Genomic DNA, 18,092 nt, shown 5'->3' with positions numbered 1-18,092 from the left:
TCTCAGATGCTGGAGTGTTTTGTCCAATTCGACACGAAGCTGGGCAGAGTATTTCTGCCAGAGAGTTGCATTTAAACGTTAATTGCTCATGTTCTGGATTATTATTCTGATGGTTCTGTCCTATCTTCAGATCCTGGGGTCGATAGCAGCCACTTTGGACATTTTCCCCTGTACAAGGTGCTCCTGTGGCCCCTTCAATGCACATTGCTCTCCAGGTGGCATCCGCAGTCACAGGAGTGAATGGTGTGATTTCACTTGCCTGGTAGTGAGTGTTCTGTTGCACTTGTAACTACAGGTGGATCATCTCAGGAAGGGGATTTCCCTGGAGACACCGGCTGGTTGTTTCTCATGATGAATGCAAGTCTTCTGATTTAGGGGACACACTATCATGAATTGGAAGAACGTACAGTTCCACTGAAATAGTTTACCGAGCAACTGGAAGGTCGTACAGTCACGGTACTGTGGGACAATGCACCAACAATGCCCTACATCAATCATTAAGGTGGAACCAGAAGCCTTTCAATGTATGATAGCTTGCTGTGGTCATCTGTTTCGGATTTTGTGGACATCCTCTGACAATGTTGAAGCATCATGTTCTTCAGTCATAGTAGAAATCCGAGAGCGCAGAATATTGATGCTCTAGTTCAGATGTGGCTGTGGGACAGGATGGTATATGCCTTCCTGCCATGACCACTGATAAGCAGGATCATTCAGAAGATTGCTAGCAAAACTGAAACTGTATTTCTGGTGGCTCTGTATTGATTCTGGAGGCTGTGATATGCTGTTCTGCAGAGGCTGCTGGTGAGCAGTCCTCTCAGGCTGTCGCTCAGGATGGATTGGTTGCATCAGGGACCTGTTCCACATGAAGATCCGAGTAGATTTTCTCTTATGGTTTGGCCCTCGAAAGGGTTCGTTGTTGAAGCATGGTTATTCCTCTGCAGTGATTTCCACTTCGCTCCAGGCCAGAATGTTTTCTATGTCTTTGGCTTTTGTTACAGTTGGAGAGTTGAAAGGCATGGTATGAGGAGTGAGGTTCTCAGCCTCTCAAGTGGAAATTCTTTTAATTTTGGAATTTCTGCCAAAAGTTTTGACCCTTACCTCCCTGAAGGTTCAAGTAGCAATTCTCGCTTGTTATAGGTAGCGAATCAATGGTGGACCATTGTCTTCTCATCCAGATGTGCCCCAGTTCTTGAAGGGAGTTAAGCAACTTCGGCCTCCCTTCCGGCTATTGATGCCTTGGTGGGACCTTAATCTGGTCTTGATTTTTTTTTACAGTTCCCACCTTTTGTCCATTGCATGGTCTTTACTTGTGGCTACTTACCATGAAGGCAGTTTTTTCTTGTGACAATCTGTTCAGCACGTCAGATTTCCAAGCTGCACATTCTTTTTGCTGTAGGCCATTTCGGTGTGTACCTTCCTTTTATTTTGCCAATAGTTGTTTCAGAAGTTTCAATTGGATCACTCCTTTTCCCTGCCTATGCCAGACAGGAATAATGCTGTGCATGAGTATCATCTTTTGTGGACCTTGGATGTCAAGCATCATCTGATGAAGTACTTGACGTTTTCTAAATCTTTCAGGAAGTAGGATTGGCTGTTTGTTCTCCATGGTGGAGGTAAACAGGGGGAACTGGCAACTATAGCCCATTGGAAAGAACGATGTCATCACAGCCACCTGTGTGAATGCTGATATTCTTTTCTCTAGGCGAGTTAGAGCGAATTCCAATTAGAACTCAGGCGGTTTCGTGGGTGGAGTCTTGGTTATTGTCTCCAGAATTTTCCCCAGCAGGAATATGGTATTCCTTGCATACTTTCCCAACATTACCACTTGGACGTTCAAATTCTAAAGGGTGCAGCATACGTGCACTTTTAACTGGACCGTGAGAAGCCTCCCACCCTGTTCGGGAGTAGCTTTGGTACATCTCACTTGAATGGATTGGCCTGCCTGAGTGAAGATAAAGGAGAAATTAATACTTACCTGATAATTTCCTTTCCTCTAAGGAAGGCAGGCCATTCCACAACCTGCCCTTGGCTGCTTATTTGCTTTTAGTTCATCCCTTCATTACAGATGATACAGACTGTAATTCTGTTCATTCATTGAAGGACTGGTAAGTGACATAACCAGCCTCTGAGATTAGTGCATGTTAATTTTTTTGTCTGAACTCTGTGTTCCTAATTGGGTGGAAACATGAGTGCTTGACTGTTAATATTCATATTCATGTATAATCAGTTTGTCTACAGTTTGGTGGGCTGTTGGCGGGGCAGGGCTATGTGTCCATGCCATCAGCTTTACTCTATATTTGCTGGTAGAGGTGCATAACCCACTTTTGTGGATCGGCCTGCCTTCCTTAGAGGAAAGTAAATTACAAGTCGAAGCTCTGGGTGAGGAGTCGTTGGGTGCCTTCGTTGTGGCTTTGTGTTGATGAGCACAAAAGTGCCATGGGCCCTAAGGGGCACCGTCATCGCTCTGGGCGCCAGGGACTTCGCTGCTTTCATTCCCTGAGGGAATCGAAGGTTAGCCATTCCCGACACATTTTCAAGGGCCTGCCTGTCGAAGTTTTATTAGATGTTGGAGGGGGTGACACCATAGACTGCCACCCTCCACCATACCTTACCCAGAGCATCAGTGGTTCTGGGGACACCGTCATCACACTTTTCTTCTTCACTCCACTGGGAGTTACTGTGACGTTGGTGCACTGCATGCACGGTCAGGAACGGCTAGGCATCTACTCTGAGTGCCTTGGGCAATGGTAGGTGGCATTCTCCTTGTCTATGCAGTCCTCAGCCATGCCAGGTTTCTGCCATCATCCCATCATGGGCTCAGCCTCCTTGTCAGTTCTGCATCACACAGTGCTGAAGAGCACTGGTGGAGAAGGCATCTTCACACAGTCTATGCTTTGTTGTGGGGCAGCGTGTAGCCACTGACTCTGGCACGTGGTGCTCTGTTCTCACTGTGACATGGGATTCTACCCACAGGCACGGCACATGGGATCATAGGTGTACCACCATCTGTAGGATGGGATACCACTGCATGAATACCACTCAGCATGCTTTTCCACAGAGGGCTTGTTTCTCCAGTTTCCCTCTGCTGTCTGGGCATCTCTGTGTGTGTGGTTTTTCCCTTGAGATAGACACAACAGGTTGTGTTCCGCAGCCACAGGACTGACCTAGTACTGTATTCTTGGCCAGACCCTGAGTGGAGTAGAAGACATCGGGAGAGTGGTTCAAAGTTTTCTTCTCCCTCAGCAGAGGAATTTGTTGTTTGGCCTCTCCATTGTCCAAAACCCCTTTTTTGTGGGGAAGCCCCTGAGGTTCTGTCTCTGGCAGGTTTTTCTCTGAACCAGGGCCTTGATTCTTTGAATTGGTGCATGTCCTTGGAGGCCAGGAACAGGGAATGGTAGTGGCAGTCGTCAGACCGTTTTCATTGGGTCCTCTCCATGGATTACGGTGGCGACCTCCCCCATCCGAGGCTGGCCGGCACGGATTACGGTGGCGACCTCCCCCATCCGAGGCTGGCCGGCACCTCCCCCATCCGAGGCTGGCCGGCACCTCAGCGACCAGTGATTGTGCTTCATCTCTCCTCTGAGAAGTTGAAAGGTCATTCGGGATCAGGAGCCCCCAATCCCATTGCTCTCTCTCCCCTCTGGAAGAGATTCAACTGGGTTCCAGGGTAACCCTTATGGGTTCTCTCTGGATGCCTGACTGTGCATCCCTTTGAGGGGTGTCCCTCGTTTCTCCATTCCCGAAGAAGAGATGGCACTGCTCTGGCTGATGCCAGTCCCGAGAACTGGTCAAGGGTAGCGCTCTCTTGGTTACTCTAAGATGCAGCAGGTCTATTCTTGAGGAAGCCTGTCCAGTATTGTTCCCCAGTGACCCTCCAGGGTTTCCCCTGTTCATGAGTCACTTTGATACCTGCTGGACTCTGTGGGCATCTTTTCTTAGGGACTGCTATCGCCAGTCATTCTTGCCTGCAGGACCCTTCTCTGTCAGGAGAGTTCTAGTCCATCAAATGGGTGAGCATGCCTTTCACCCTTTTGCTATGTCCATGGCTGAGTGGGTTGGGGGACGAACAACCCTACAACAGAGGCTCTGCTCTTTGCTTGTGGTATGTTCAAGCTATTCTTCCCCTTTTTTGGGATCACCCTGTCTGAGACAGTGGAGTCCTGGGTCGTGCAGTGATTGTCATTTGCTGGACCATGTGCTTCCTTGGGGAGAAGTATATATACTCATACCTGGCATAGTGATACTTCAGCCGGATACTTGGCAATCTGTTCCGAGATCGCCCTGGGCCTGCTCTGGTGCCCTTTGGGTTTCCGGGCTGGTAATGAAATACTGTTCTACTAGAGTTTACGCATGTTGACTCCCCAGCTTCCTGTCTTCTAGTGGAGTTTTTGGGATTTCTCCCCTGGGACAGTCACTCTCAGTTTCTGCTGTTTCTAGCAGGCTGAGTTCTCTATCTTGGTGGTATCTCCCTGCTGGATTTGGCAGTGAGTTGTTTGGTTGGGGTTGATAGACATCCTGGTGACTTGTGCTTGCCCCGGCAGTCCACCGGTCTGCCTCCTTGTGTTCTTCGTGCCTTCCGACTTCTGGTGGTTTGTCAGGGGGAGGGGAGGACAAGCTAAGGCACTCGTGGTATATCTTCTGTATATCTGCCAGGGAGAAAACACCACATTTTTTGCCATGCTCTCACCAACACTACTTTTAGCTTTTCTCATTTCTCTAGGTTGCCCAAAAGCCTTCTTGCTCCCCTGTGCTATCCTGTGATAGGATAAATGAACTTATTCTTGACAGGTACTCTTGGATGAGCTTCAGGCCTATCTCATCTCCCTGCTTGGGAGTTTTGGGCTACAGATCTGTTTCGGGGATTGCCCCTCATCCCCGGAAACCCTTCTGCTGCCCTGTGCGGTCAGCTAGATCTGCTGCTTTGGCACATAGTGTCTTTCCCAGGACCTGCTGTGGCTTGCTGCTTGTTCTCCAGGCATTACTTTGGGTTTTTCTGCCCATTACGCCTACCAGCCATACCTGGGCATTCTTCTGCAGAGACATTTATTCCTTTGGATGTCAGTGGACTGCAGTTTCTTCTGGTAGGCTCTCGGGCCCCAGTTGTTTTTCAGTTGTCTTTAACACTGAAGGAAACTGTGCAGTCTTTGTCCAAGAGTCTTTCTCTTGTCTACATCTCTGGGTTCTTCCTATATCCTGGAAATTCTATAACTACTGTTGTCAGAGTTTACTTTTCAGGAACCCTTCTTATACTGTTTTCCATGATGCGGAGTTTGCTTCTGCTTGCATTCACATCACTCCTCTGCTGTAGGCACCCTTGCTGTGCATGAGGGTTTGTTCTCAGTCTCTCTATGGCTTTTCTTTGTAGAACCCAACTCTTCTCCAGCCTGGACCCCTGGTGGTTCGGCTGCCACTCAGGCAAAGGAGGGAGGTAGTACTTCAACACTGTATGGTTTCCTGCTTTGTCCTGCTCGGACAGTCTATAGCTAGGGATTCACCCATGTGTGAGGACTACCATCCTGCTTATTCTAGGAGAAAGCAGAGTTGCTTTCCTGTAACAGGTGTTCTCCTAGGACAGCAGGATGTTAGTCCTCACAAAACCCTCCCGCCTCCCCTGGGAGTTGGTTTCTCCATGTATTAGCTATATCATGGACTGAGAGACTCTGCCTAGGGGGCAGGGTGATGATTACAGCTGTTGATGCTCAGTAGGGCATGTTTGAGAGTTCTAGAATCTTTGAGATCAAAGTTCCATGCTGGGCTGCATCCGATGATATCACCCATGTGTGAGGACTAACAATCCTGCTGTCCTAGGAGAACACCTGTTATAGGTAAGCAACTTTGCTTTATTTGTATCCTAAGGTTTTTACACTAGAGATCAATTAAAAACTAAGCTTTTCAGCATTTACATTAAAATACACTGATTTCTTTTTTGGTGAATTAGTTCATCATAGATTTTAATTGGAAAATGTGACTCAGTGAAAACTGGTAAAAACAGATGTTTTTGTTGATTTTTGTAATATTCCTTTTTTATTGCAAAATGCTATGAAAAAAATGTGCTTTCCCAGCTTTCATGTTTTCATTTGGTAATTTTTCTATTAAAAGTGCATATTGAATATTTTTACAGATATTTGAATTTTACCAAATATTTTTAAAAATATTCATGAAATGAAAATTTCATTTTTAGTACATCTTTACTTTAAACAGGATTACTTGGCCCAAATCTACTACAAAAGAAGCTGACTTTTAAAAAATATACATACACATAAAGCCTAGTTTATGTGTGGAAATCACCTTTTGAAAATGAACAGGGGTCCAATGTGTGTAAAAGTATGTGTGCTGCTCGATTACATCCACTAATAAGAGGGAGGGTAGGGTGGAGTTTGCCTGCAGACTTTAGCTCTGATCAGGCTATTTGAAAATTTCCCTCTAAAGGATTGCCAATAAAGAATGAGTGTTATGTGGAGCATGTGCTTGGCAGAAGCATTCAATAAATCAGGTATTGGTGGGGTAGTATAATTATACAGTGAAGATTGAAAAGAAATGAGTCTAAGGCTCTGTGTAACTTAAAGAAATATGTAACAATATGTGTATAGACAACACATTGATTAGTATTTTGGGGTATTTGTTTTGTCAGAAATAAGAATTTATTGTAACCTAAGCTATACTTTTCAATTTTTTTATCCCCAAATTAGCTCTAAGTCCTTGTCAATGCTCAGCATTCATTGTGACCCCTTTAAAGTTCCAAAGAAGCTTAAACATTATCGGAATCCTAGCTTGCCTATTGTTTTAGACTTTGAGAAATTTGCAGAAAACCGAGGTGGAATTCCTCCCGATTTTGTTGCTCGTGAATGGGTCAGAGATATCTGGAACACATGGTTTGATGAGATCTTCCCACCCAGTAGACCAGAGAGTCCTGAGGAAATAACTATTGACTTGGACCAGCTGGGATCAAAAAGAAAAGAAACCGTGCAGACAATAAGGCTGATTGACTGTGTGAGCCCTGTCCTATTAGACAGTTCAACACCTGTTGAACTGGAAGCAGAAGTTAAAAGACTAACAAAACGTATAGAAGAGCAAGGAGAGACTTCAGTATTTGATTATTTCAGTCGTGGAGCACTGAAAAGAAAACTTGGGAAGCTAAAGGAGGCCTTGAATGATCTGAACAAGGTATGTTGAATCCAGAGTATCAAAAACCATGATAGCATATAATTCACTGCTTGATTCTATCCCCTAGTATGTTCTAGATTATTTTATAGATTTCAGGTCACAATTTCATCTTTTTCTGTGACTCCCAAAATCTATGTTTGAATTCCCATCTGCACCATTTACATTTCAGGTATAGGAGGGTGGGGGACGGACTTATTTTTGTTATCACCATTTTGAATGTTTTCCTCTAATCATATGACCAGTGCAACAGTCTTTAGATTGCTCAGTTCTGAACAGCATCTTTTGTTTTCAGTATTGGAAGTCAATCAATTACTTAGTTTTCTCTTCTGTTAGAAACAACAAAGAAACTGATGTCATCTTATAGACTGATTTATTGAGGCGTGAGTTTTTGAGGAGAAGAGTCCATGTTGCCTTGCTCATGAAAGCTCATGCCTCAATAAATTGGTTAATCTGTAAGGTATCACCAGCCTCTATTTTTAGTGTCTTTTATTAATTGTGTAAAATCAGTGCAATATATATTACCTCTTAGTCTAGAAAATGAATGGTCCTTAAAGATTATCCCTTCTCTAACATCATTCTTTCACATTACCCAAATTGTTAGATGGTATTTGAATGTTAGACAAAGATTTAACATCATCAAAACATGTAATAAGTTACCATGCGCACTTGAAAACACTGAAAAGAAACATTTGATCCTTTCTAGAAGCCTGGTTGTCTTGTAACATATTATATTTACATAAAGTAAGCATTCAGGATTTATGGCACAGTTTAGTACTATGGTATACTCTGTACCCAAGTCATGTCACAGATATTCAAACCATGCAGAGCTCACCAGACGTAATGGGATGTATATTTCAGAAGGCTATTTGCATCATACAAAATGTAACCTTCTGAACTACATTTCCAATACTGATACTAAGGTATAACATCAAGTAACATAATGATTATTGGAAACTTTTAAAGCCAATCTATAGTAAAAGCTGATAAATAACCTTGATTAAAAAGCTAAAGAACCTCCCCACCACCTCCCAAAAAAAAAGCTTCATTGCCAACTGGGCACTGGTATTTTGTTGCCTTTAAAAAATCAAAATGATGTCTCAGAGTTGGACTGCAACTTCCTTATCCATTTTTAAAAATAAGCATTGTAAAAGAAGAATTAGGATTAGGAAGTGATTAGATGATAAAAGATGAAGATGGGGATGTAATAAATGAGAACAAGAAATAGGGAGAGGGATGGGAGGCGTTGGCATAAATGTTGGAGAAGAAATGGGAGGAATGAGCAGTAAATTGAAGTAGGGAGGGAGGCATGGATATACAAACTGAGGAGAATAATGGGAGACATGAAATTAGGAGGTTGAGGCAGGTAGGAGGTAGTAGCTAGGGAATGGAATAGGAGATGTGGATATGAATTTGGTGAAAAAGATAAAAGCTTGGGAGACTAGAAGAGAGACAACAGAGGAAGTTTAGAACAGAGGCATAGATGAATATGTGAGATTGTGATAAAGTATGTGTGAAAATGTGTTTAGTAAAAGCTGTATATATGTGACAGGCTGTATATACACATGACAAAAACTGCATGTGTGAGAATGCTAGTGGTTATATGTGTGACAGAAGCTTTATGAATTTTTTTGAGAGAGTCTGTGTATGGGTGTCAGAAATGAGTATGACAGAGGCTTTGTAAATGTATGTGGAAAATAGGGTGCAATACGTTTGAGAGAAACTGTTTCAGTGTGGAGAGGATTTTATCAGTGTGGCAGTGACAAGTGACAATATATGTTAGGAAAGAACAGGACTGTAAAAGAATTCCATAGTCATTTGACCTGAGGAAGTTCAGTTACTGTTTGTCAAGCTGTTTGTCTTTTCTCCATTGCAACATGACTGCAATTTGTGCTTGTATTTTATTTATAAGTAGATTTTTTTATGCTTTATTTTTTTCCTGACATAGGCTATACTCCTAGAACCAATGCTGCTTGATGCTTATTGGCACCGACATTTAATTTTCCTTTTACAAAACCAATCTGAAGATGCCTTGAATGACCTGAATTTTATAATAAAATACAACAGAAACCATGCAGGTATATTATCACAGATTAAGGTTTGTGGTCTCACTGAATAGAAGCATTTGAGTGGTACACGTATGCTTTCCTGTATTACAGTAATATATTTTTAGGGAAGGTGCTTTTCAGCAGTCTTGGGAGGGCTAAAGCTTGCGTGTACAAAGTACCTGCAAGCTTTAGCCCAAATTTGTAAGATACACATATGTCCACTTTGAAAATTAGACAGTGCTTGTCATATACAGTGAGACATATGCAAACACATTTAAAATCCTTGATAGCAGATGTAAATGTGTGTGAGTAGATTTATGCACATATTTGGAAATTCAAAAGTATGTGCATAAATGCTATCCTTGCCTCAGCTCTGCCCCCCAGAACCCTTCTTTATGGTGCAGGTAAAAATACATGCGGAATTGCTTCTATGCATAATTTTTAGCATATAACCACCCAGGCAAAATAGCCCATTTATGTGTACAAAACTGTGTTTTATGGGGGTAATTTTCAAAAGATGTTATGCATGTAGATGAGTTTTTTAAAAATTACCTTGAGATAAAAATTATCCTGAGGTTCTTCTTTAGGGTGTACAAGTAAAAGTCTGTGCGGAAACAATTTCTTACAAATTTTTATGAAAAGAGGCGTTCACAGAGGCAGAGTTGGGGGCACATGTACTTTCAGTTTTCAAAAGCATGCACATAAATGTTTGTATGGACATTTACACCTGGGCTTTTAAATGATCCTCTATGCACATTGGGACACCTACTTTGAAACAGCCACGTGGGCGCACATATACGCGCGTATGCCGGCTCGCATCCAGAGACGCATCAATTTTATAAATATGTGCATGATATGAAATAGGCTGAATGCATGTACATGTGCGCACAATTTTATGTGGACACGCGCGTGTGCGCACAAATGCTCCCTCTACCTCATAAGTGGGGGGACTTTAATAGAAACGCGCACCTATGCAATTACCAGTTAAACCACGTCATTCCAGTTCACCCAGGTAAGGGATAGAATTTCCTAACCCCACTATTTAAATAGCCTTCCTGTTCCCCTCTTAACCCTGATTCTTAAAACCCTGCTGACATACCTATATTTTTTTGTTTTATGACTTACACGCCATCCATAGCAGAAATAAAGTTACATGGTAAGGGATCCTAATGTGCGATTGCTTTTATGCTCTGGTTTCATTCATAAATCCAGGAATGCCCATGCCCAGCAGAGACCACACCCATGTCCTGCCACTTTTTGGGTCTTTATTATTTGTGCATTTTCTAGGAGATATGTATGTACTCGGGCAGCTTTTAAAATACGCTCAGCGTGTGCCGGCCCAACATATTCATTTATCTCCCAGTTTTGGTGCACATCGGGCTTTTAAAATTCACCTAAAATTGTTTTGAAAATTCAGCCCAAAGAAAACATTGGAAGCAGTACAAATGTTCATCCCAGCGTTGTTTCCGGTGCTAGTACTATAGTAATGGTGGAAGTGGCTTGGGATCACTTTGTACTGCGTTCCTGGGGAGATAAAGGCGACTGCTATTAAGGTACTAAGTGGGTGGGCTTCGGGGGGGAGGGTGTCGATATGGGAGACTGAGAAGCCCATATTGATTTTATGTTTAGTGGGGGGGAGAACTGCAGGTTTCAATATGTGATTATTTTATTAATTTCAGGGAGGTTGGGGGGTTCTGGCTAGCTGGGAGGTTGGGGTTGTACTTTTGTGGTGGGGGTTGCATCGGCCAGGGAGTCCATCGGCCAGGGAGTCCATCATGTGTTGTTTTTTTTAATAAGGATTGCCATTTAACCAGATATCTTTTGAATATATCAGGTTAAATGGCAGATTATCCGGCCAAAGAAGGCTAGATAACTTTAGGCCTAATCGTCCACAGTGAAACGCTGGCAGGTTATGGTTTAAGTTATCCAGTTATATGTAGCCGGATAACTTTATGCTAGTATATGAGTAGGACATTTATCCTGCTGAATATACAGGATAAGTTACTCGGCTAACTTTATGCAGATGACTGTCCAAAACCTGGCCTGCTGAATATGATCCCTGTGGCTCTAGTGTTTGTATGTTTGTCTTGGTGGCCACTATGCACATGTGCTCAAGGTGAATAGTGTGATCTAATTGCAAATATCATTCACTGATTGCAAATACCATCCACTATTTGCAAATAGTGTGTACTCATGGCTCATAGTGTGCTCTTTTTGCATGCAGTACTGAGGCTTAGCAGCAGGCTCATCTAAACCCTCTCCCTGCCCAAATCTAAACAGCTTCAGGCCGCCCAAATCCCTGCACTTGGGCAAGTCAAGGTCTTCAGGGACAGGAGCAATTCCAAATAGCTTTTGCCCTGCTGGTGCCGATATTCAAGATGGTGCCTGCTGATCTGCAGCTCTTTTTTGTTCCTCATGTCATGCAAAGGAGAGGTGTGGCTCAGCTGATGCCATTTTGAAATTGGGCACTGATGGGGCATGAGCAATTGAGCACACCATTGATGCATTTCCTCTAGAGTGGAGTGCTCATCCAAACAACATTTTTTCTCAGGGAATCTGGACTATACAAGAGGCAGGTCATCTCATTAATTTATTGGAACTCAGGACTATCTACAAGTCTGTTCTCGTATTCAAAAGTTGGATACAAATCTCATCTGGCCAGATTCCTACAGACAATCAAATAGCCATGTTCTACATAAATAATCAGGAAGGCTCAGGCTCCACAATCCTATGTAGAGAAGCAGTCAAGATTTGGACCTAGGGAAATCAAAGGGACATCACATTATCAGCAATCTACCTCCCGGGCATGGACAATGTGCTAGCACTCTTGGTTGTAGACTTGAACCTCATGAATGGTCTCTAAATCTTTTCCATAAATAGAAACCTTCTCTCATAGATATTTTTTCATATTTCTATACTGCTTCAAAAGACCAAAAGTCGAAGTGCATGTACTGGATGCATTCCTCATCCAATAATACAAAAGTCTTCCAGTTTTGCTTATCTCAAAGACTTTATTAAAGCTAAGAAGGGACAAGGGAAAGATGAGATTCATAGCTCTTTTCTGATCTTGCAAAATATGGTTTCTGTGATTTCAAAGGTTAGTCATAACTTGTCCAGTTCATCTTTCAATCTTTCTAGATCTCTTAACTGAATTCTAAGGTTGTTTTTTCCATCCCAATCTCCAGTCCTTGGCACTCACACAAAAATGTTGAAAGCTGTTCTGGATTTGCTAGGGAGTTAGCAATCTGTTATTGATCTGCTAGAGAGTTAGCAATCTGTTCTGAACATAAGAACATAAGAAATTGCCATGCTGGGTCAGACCAAGGGTCCATCAAGCCCAGCATCCTGTTTCCAACAGAGGCCAAAACCAGGCCACAAGAACCTGGCAATTACCCAAACACTAAGAAGAACCCATGCTACTGATGCAATTAATAGCAGTGGCTATTCCCTAAGTATAATTGATTAATAGCCATTAATGGACTTCTCCTCCAAGAACTTATCCAAACCTTTTTTGAACCCAGCTACACTAACTGCACTAACCACCTCCTCTGGCAACAAATTCCAGAGCTTCATTGTGCGTTGAGTGAAAAAGAATTTTCTCCTATTAGTCTTAAATGTGTTACTTGCTAACTTCATGGAATGCCCCCTAGTCCTTCTATTATTCGAAAGTGTAAATAACCGAGTCACATCTACTCGTTCAAGACCTCTATCATATACCCCCTCAGCCGTCTCTTCTCCAAGCTGAACAGCCCTAACCTCTTCAGCCTTTCCTCATAGGGGAGCTGTTCCATCCCCTTTATCATTTTGGTTGCCCTTCTGTGTACCTTCTCCATCGCAACTATATCTTTTTTGAGATGCGGCGACCAGAATTGTACACAGTATTCAAGGTGCGATCTCACCATAGAGCGATCTGATGCCTGATGGGAGGAGCAATCAGATAGTAGTTAACAATCCTTTCGGGATTTGTAGTTATATATGAGAGTTGATGGTGGATTCTTGGACCAGTGGCAGATGACCACGCCCCCGGGGAATGATCCCGAGAGGGATCACCGGTCAGGCTCAGAGATAGGAGACAAACACACACTAGTTCTTTATTAGATAGTATACTGAACCACCAGAGATGGCAGTAGTGAGCTGGCAAGCCTGGCTGGGCTGTAGTCCCTCAGATACTGGAACAGTGATCCCTGGAGGCTGAGCTGAAGAGAGACTGAGATATAGTGAGTAGGCAGGATATGCAGATGTAACACTCACACAATGTCCCAATGAAGCCCAGGAGCTGGAAAGTATAGGCCTCGAAGGGCGAGTACCTGGTTCCAGGGAAAGCTCAGAGAGAACGATGGTAACTCGCTGAGATAGTTGGTAGTGAAGACTTCCAGGCAGAAGAGTATACGAAGTAAGTCTTGGATGAGGGCCCTCGAAGAGCGAGTACCGGTTCCAGACTGTCACCTGAAAAAAACAAGGAGAGAGCGAGGCCCCCGAGGAGCAGGTACCTCTGGTAAGTCCGAGGAGGCAGAGTAGCTTAGACAGAGAAAGTGAGTCTGTTGTCAATACATGTCCCTGCTAACTCGATGTGTTAGCAAATTCCAAGACCTTAAATATCCGTCGCGGGTGACATCATCTTCAGGGGAACGCCCCCGAGATCTTCAGGGGAACGCCCCCGAGAAGCGCCAATGCCGGTACTTCAATTGGGGCTGTGCCGCGCGCGCGCCCCTGGGCCTCCAGGAAACATGGTGATTGCAGCGTCGAGCCGGTCTGGGAACGCCTGAGGGTCCTTGGCAAATGGACACTGTGGCACCTAGTCTTCCCGCTGAAGGAGAGGGAGGCGCCAGAGAGGTAAGGAGGGCAGAGAGAGGGTGTCGGGCACTGACGGACACAACAAAAGCAAAGTAGTAATGAACCTCCCAAGCAAAGCCAATTATATTAGCAGCTAGAAACCTCACTACTAAAAGTTTCTGTAATTTTAAAGGGAGACTATTATCCTAGTAGTGTTCCATCATCATTGTTTCAGTACTTCTTTCAATCTGTCCAATTCAGTATTGAAATCAAACTCAGCAAAAATTGATTTCAGAGGAATTGCAGCATACCATTACTATGCACATGGTGTACCTATAACTCAACTACCAATAGAATCAAGAAGATTCATAAAAGTTTTCTTCATTTAAATCCTCCAGTAAGAACTCCTCCTTCTCACAGGACAAGCAGGATGGTTGTCCTCATATATGGGTGACATCATCAAGATGGTGCCAATCACAGAATACTTTTGTCAAAGTTTCTAGAACTTGATTGGAACCTACTGGGCATGCCCAGTATGGCACTAACCCTGCATCCAGCAGGGGTCTCCCTTCAGTCTCTTTTCTTCCGCGCAGCTATAGCCACACGGATTTTTGGAGCTTTTCACAGTTCCTGACAGGAATTTTCTTTTCAGGAAATTTACTTCAAAACTTGCAAAGGTTTATACCCCCTAGGGGTCTCCCTTCTCCGCCGTTGATTGTCGAGTCGTATGATAAGTTTGCCCCGTTTTTCGGTCGGTTCCCGGCGGGGACTGCTGTGGGCCTTTTCGGCACCATCCGCGACCGGCCTAAATTTTTCGATGGCCACGATGGCAACGGGTTTTCGTCGGTGCCCTGTCTGTCCGAGGACTATGTCAATCACGGACCCTCATCTGGTCTGTGTATTATGTCTCGGACCATTGCACGACGTGGAGACATGTACCAATTGTGCCCAAATGACCCAAAGGGCTGTCGGGCATGACTGGAAAAAAATGGTGCTTTTATTTCAGCATCCGTCTCCACAGGCGCCATCGACTCCATCCCTGGCGAAGCACTGGTGTCACTCCGAGGCAGAAGAGTCCCGATCAGTATCTCAATCTTCGGCGTTTCTTTCATCGATGCCGGAGTCGGATAAAGTGGAGCACCGGGAGAAGCACCGACACAAACATCGGAGACCGGAGCCTTTGACTTCCTCAACACCAGTGGTGTCATCAAGTGAGCCACCGAAGAAGAAGAACTGGGCTGAGGAGCATAAGTTGCCCTTGAAGCCGGATGCACTGAGTCGTCCCTCGCCTTCGGGTGGGTGCGGCTACCGAGACTCCACCAGGACTGGTGGACCCTCTGGTATTGCCCGCCATGCCTCCCACTCCGGACCTGGGGCTCACCACCCCAGCGCTCCAAGAGGAATTGCACCGGGTGGTGGAAGAGGCAGTGGTCTAGGCTGTCCAAAGCCTACCGAGACCATCGACGCCAGCATCGGTGCCCATGCCGGAACCGGCACCAATGCCACCAATGCTGCTTCCTCTCCTGGATAAACTTGATTTGCTTATCGGTGCCCTGCCGGTGGCACCGAGAAAATCACGATCCCCATGGCTCCATCGACGCCCATCCCACTTTCATAGGGAGAAGAGGACGCATCGAGGCCGGAGCCCGTTCCGGGGCCTTTCGGAGTACCCCTGACTGAGGACATCGGTGAAGTCCCCAATGCCATTGGTGCCTTTGCGCCCGGTACCGATATCGGACCTCGATTTATCGATGCCAAGGCTAGGTCCATCGATGCCGGCACCGATACCTTCAATGCCAAGACCTCCTCCGGCTGGAGGAGTTCCAGGTTTTCCAATAAGACCACCGATGGATGCAGGGGATCAACCTTATGATCCATGGACAGACGATTCATCTGAATCCCAGGACTCAACTGAGGTTGCGTCGGAGACATCACCTCTAGTGGAAAGGCGCAAGTCTCCACCAGAAGACCTCTCCTTTATTAGCTTTATCAAGGAGATGGTGGAGACTATTCCCTTCACACTGCAGACAGAAGAGGATTCCAGGCATAAAATGCTGGAAGTACTTCAGTTCCTAGATCCTCCGAAGGAAATCATGCCCGTCCCAGTCCATGAGGTCCTACTGGATTTGATGCAGCGAAACTGGGAGCATCCTGGAATGGTTCCTCCAGTGAACTGTAATACGGATGCAATCTACCTAGTCCAGCCTTCCCCGGGCTTCCAAAAGATACAATTGGCACATCAGTCAGTGGTGGTGGAGTCCGCCCAGAAGAGAGCCAAGCAGCCAAAGCCCCATTCCTCGGCATCGCCTGGGAAGGAGCAGAAGTTTCTTGATGCTTTAGGCCACAGGGTGTTTCACGGGGCTATGCTCATCTCGCGTATTGTGTCATATCAGCTATATATGATACAGTACAACCGAAACCTGTTTAAACAACTACAGGACTTTAGACAGTCTCTCCCAGAGCAGCTTCAAGAACAGCTGAACTCCATCATTAAAAAAAGGCTTCGACGCTGGAAAACATGAGGTCAGATTAGAGTATGATATCTTCGATACGGCCTCCCGATTATCAGCGGCTGGTATCAGCGCTTGCCGATGGACTTGGCTGAAGTCCTCCGATTTCCACCCGGAGGTACAGGATCATTTAGCTGACCTCCCATGCACAGGGGATAACCTGTTTGGTGAAAAAATCCAGAAGATGGTGGCCCAACTGAAGGACCACAATGAAACACTCCATCAGCTCTCGGCCCCTCATGCTGAATTTTCAGCTCCCTCCAAGCACCCATTCAGATGAGAAGCTAAATGAACAGCGTACAAAGCCCGGATATGTAATCCACCATCGACACAGGCTCTCCCGTCCTGGCCATTCCAGAAATCTGCACCACGCCAGCCTCTGGCTCAAAAAACTCAACCTCCTGTCCAGCCTACTCCTGCGGCAGGATTTTAATTCCAACTCAAGAGTGAATATCATCCCCCTCTGCCAAATCTGCCTGTTGGCGGCTGGCTATGCCACTTCTCCACCATGTGGCTAAAAATCACCACAGACCGGTGTGTACAATCAGTCGTAGCTCAAGGCTACCATCTAAATTTCCTCTCCGTCCCGTTGGACAGTCCACCTCAGCTGGGGTGGACCTCATCCGACCACTGTCATCATCTGCAGGAAGAAATAACTTCCCTTCTGCAAGCAAATGCCATAGAACTGGTTCCTGTTTCCCAGAGGGCACTCGGATTCTACTCCCGATACTTTTTAATTCCAAAAAAGACAGGATGTATTCGCCCGATATTAGACCTTCGGGCTCTGAACAAACATCTTTGGAGAGAGAAGTTTCGGATGGTAACTTTGGGCTCCTTACTTCCACTTCTCCAACAGGGGGATTGGCTTTGCTCTCGAGACCTAAAAGTCGTGCATACATGCATATCGCAAATACCCTGTCTCACAGAAAATACCTCTGCTTCCTGGTCAGAGACCAACATTTCCAGTACAGGGTTCTTCCATTCGGCCTTGCGTCAGCCCCTCGTGTCTTCACGAAATGCCTGGCAGTAGTAGCCGCATACTTAAGAAGATTGGGCACTCATGTCTATCCTTACCTGGATGACTGGTTGCTGAGAGCTCAGTCATCGGAAGGAGTTCTTCACTCCCTCCACCTTACAGTGCAGCTACTACTATCATTGGGATTTCTAATCAATTATCAGAAAACTCACCTGATTCCGTCTCAGTTCCTCTCCTTTATCGGAGAGGATCTCGACACAATCCAAGAAGGGCTTTTCTTCCCAGGGACCGAGCTCACACACTGGCATCGTTGGCGCGGGATGTACAGTCTCGTCAAACCACGATGGATCGTCATCTACTAGTCTTGCTGGGTCATATGGCGTCCTCGGTCCATGTAACCCCAATGGCTCGTCTAGCCATGCGAGTAACTCAGTGGACATTAAAGTCCCAGTGGTCACAGGCACATCATCCAATGTCCAACATTGTCCGTATCACCAGGTGACTTCGTCTCTCACTGGCATGGTGGATCCTGGAGTCCCATTTACTTAAAGGTCTACCCTTTCAAGCTCCAGAACCTGAAATAATCTTGATGACCAATGCTTCCACTCTAGGTTGGGGAGCACA

The 18,092-nt window shown here is 45.1% G+C and overlaps 1 protein-coding gene across 1 annotated transcript in view; it reads left to right on the top strand.

The window, feature by feature from the left end:
- TTC6 (tetratricopeptide repeat domain 6) overlaps positions 1-18,092 on the top strand; it is an 832,741-nt gene that overhangs the window by 319,452 nt on the left and 495,197 nt on the right. Inside the window, exons 12-13 of the mRNA XM_029598902.1 lie at positions 6,690-7,164; positions 9,110-9,239. Of these exons, the coding sequence (XP_029454762.1) occupies positions 6,690-7,164; positions 9,110-9,239 (605 nt within the window). The remainder of the gene's footprint in view (positions 1-6,689; positions 7,165-9,109; positions 9,240-18,092) is intronic.

This window comes from Rhinatrema bivittatum, chromosome 4, assembly GCF_901001135.1.
Source record: "Rhinatrema bivittatum chromosome 4, aRhiBiv1.1, whole genome shotgun sequence".
Lineage (NCBI taxonomy): Eukaryota > Metazoa > Chordata > Amphibia > Gymnophiona > Rhinatrematidae > Rhinatrema > Rhinatrema bivittatum.
This window is presented reverse-complemented; position numbering and strand designations above follow the sequence as displayed.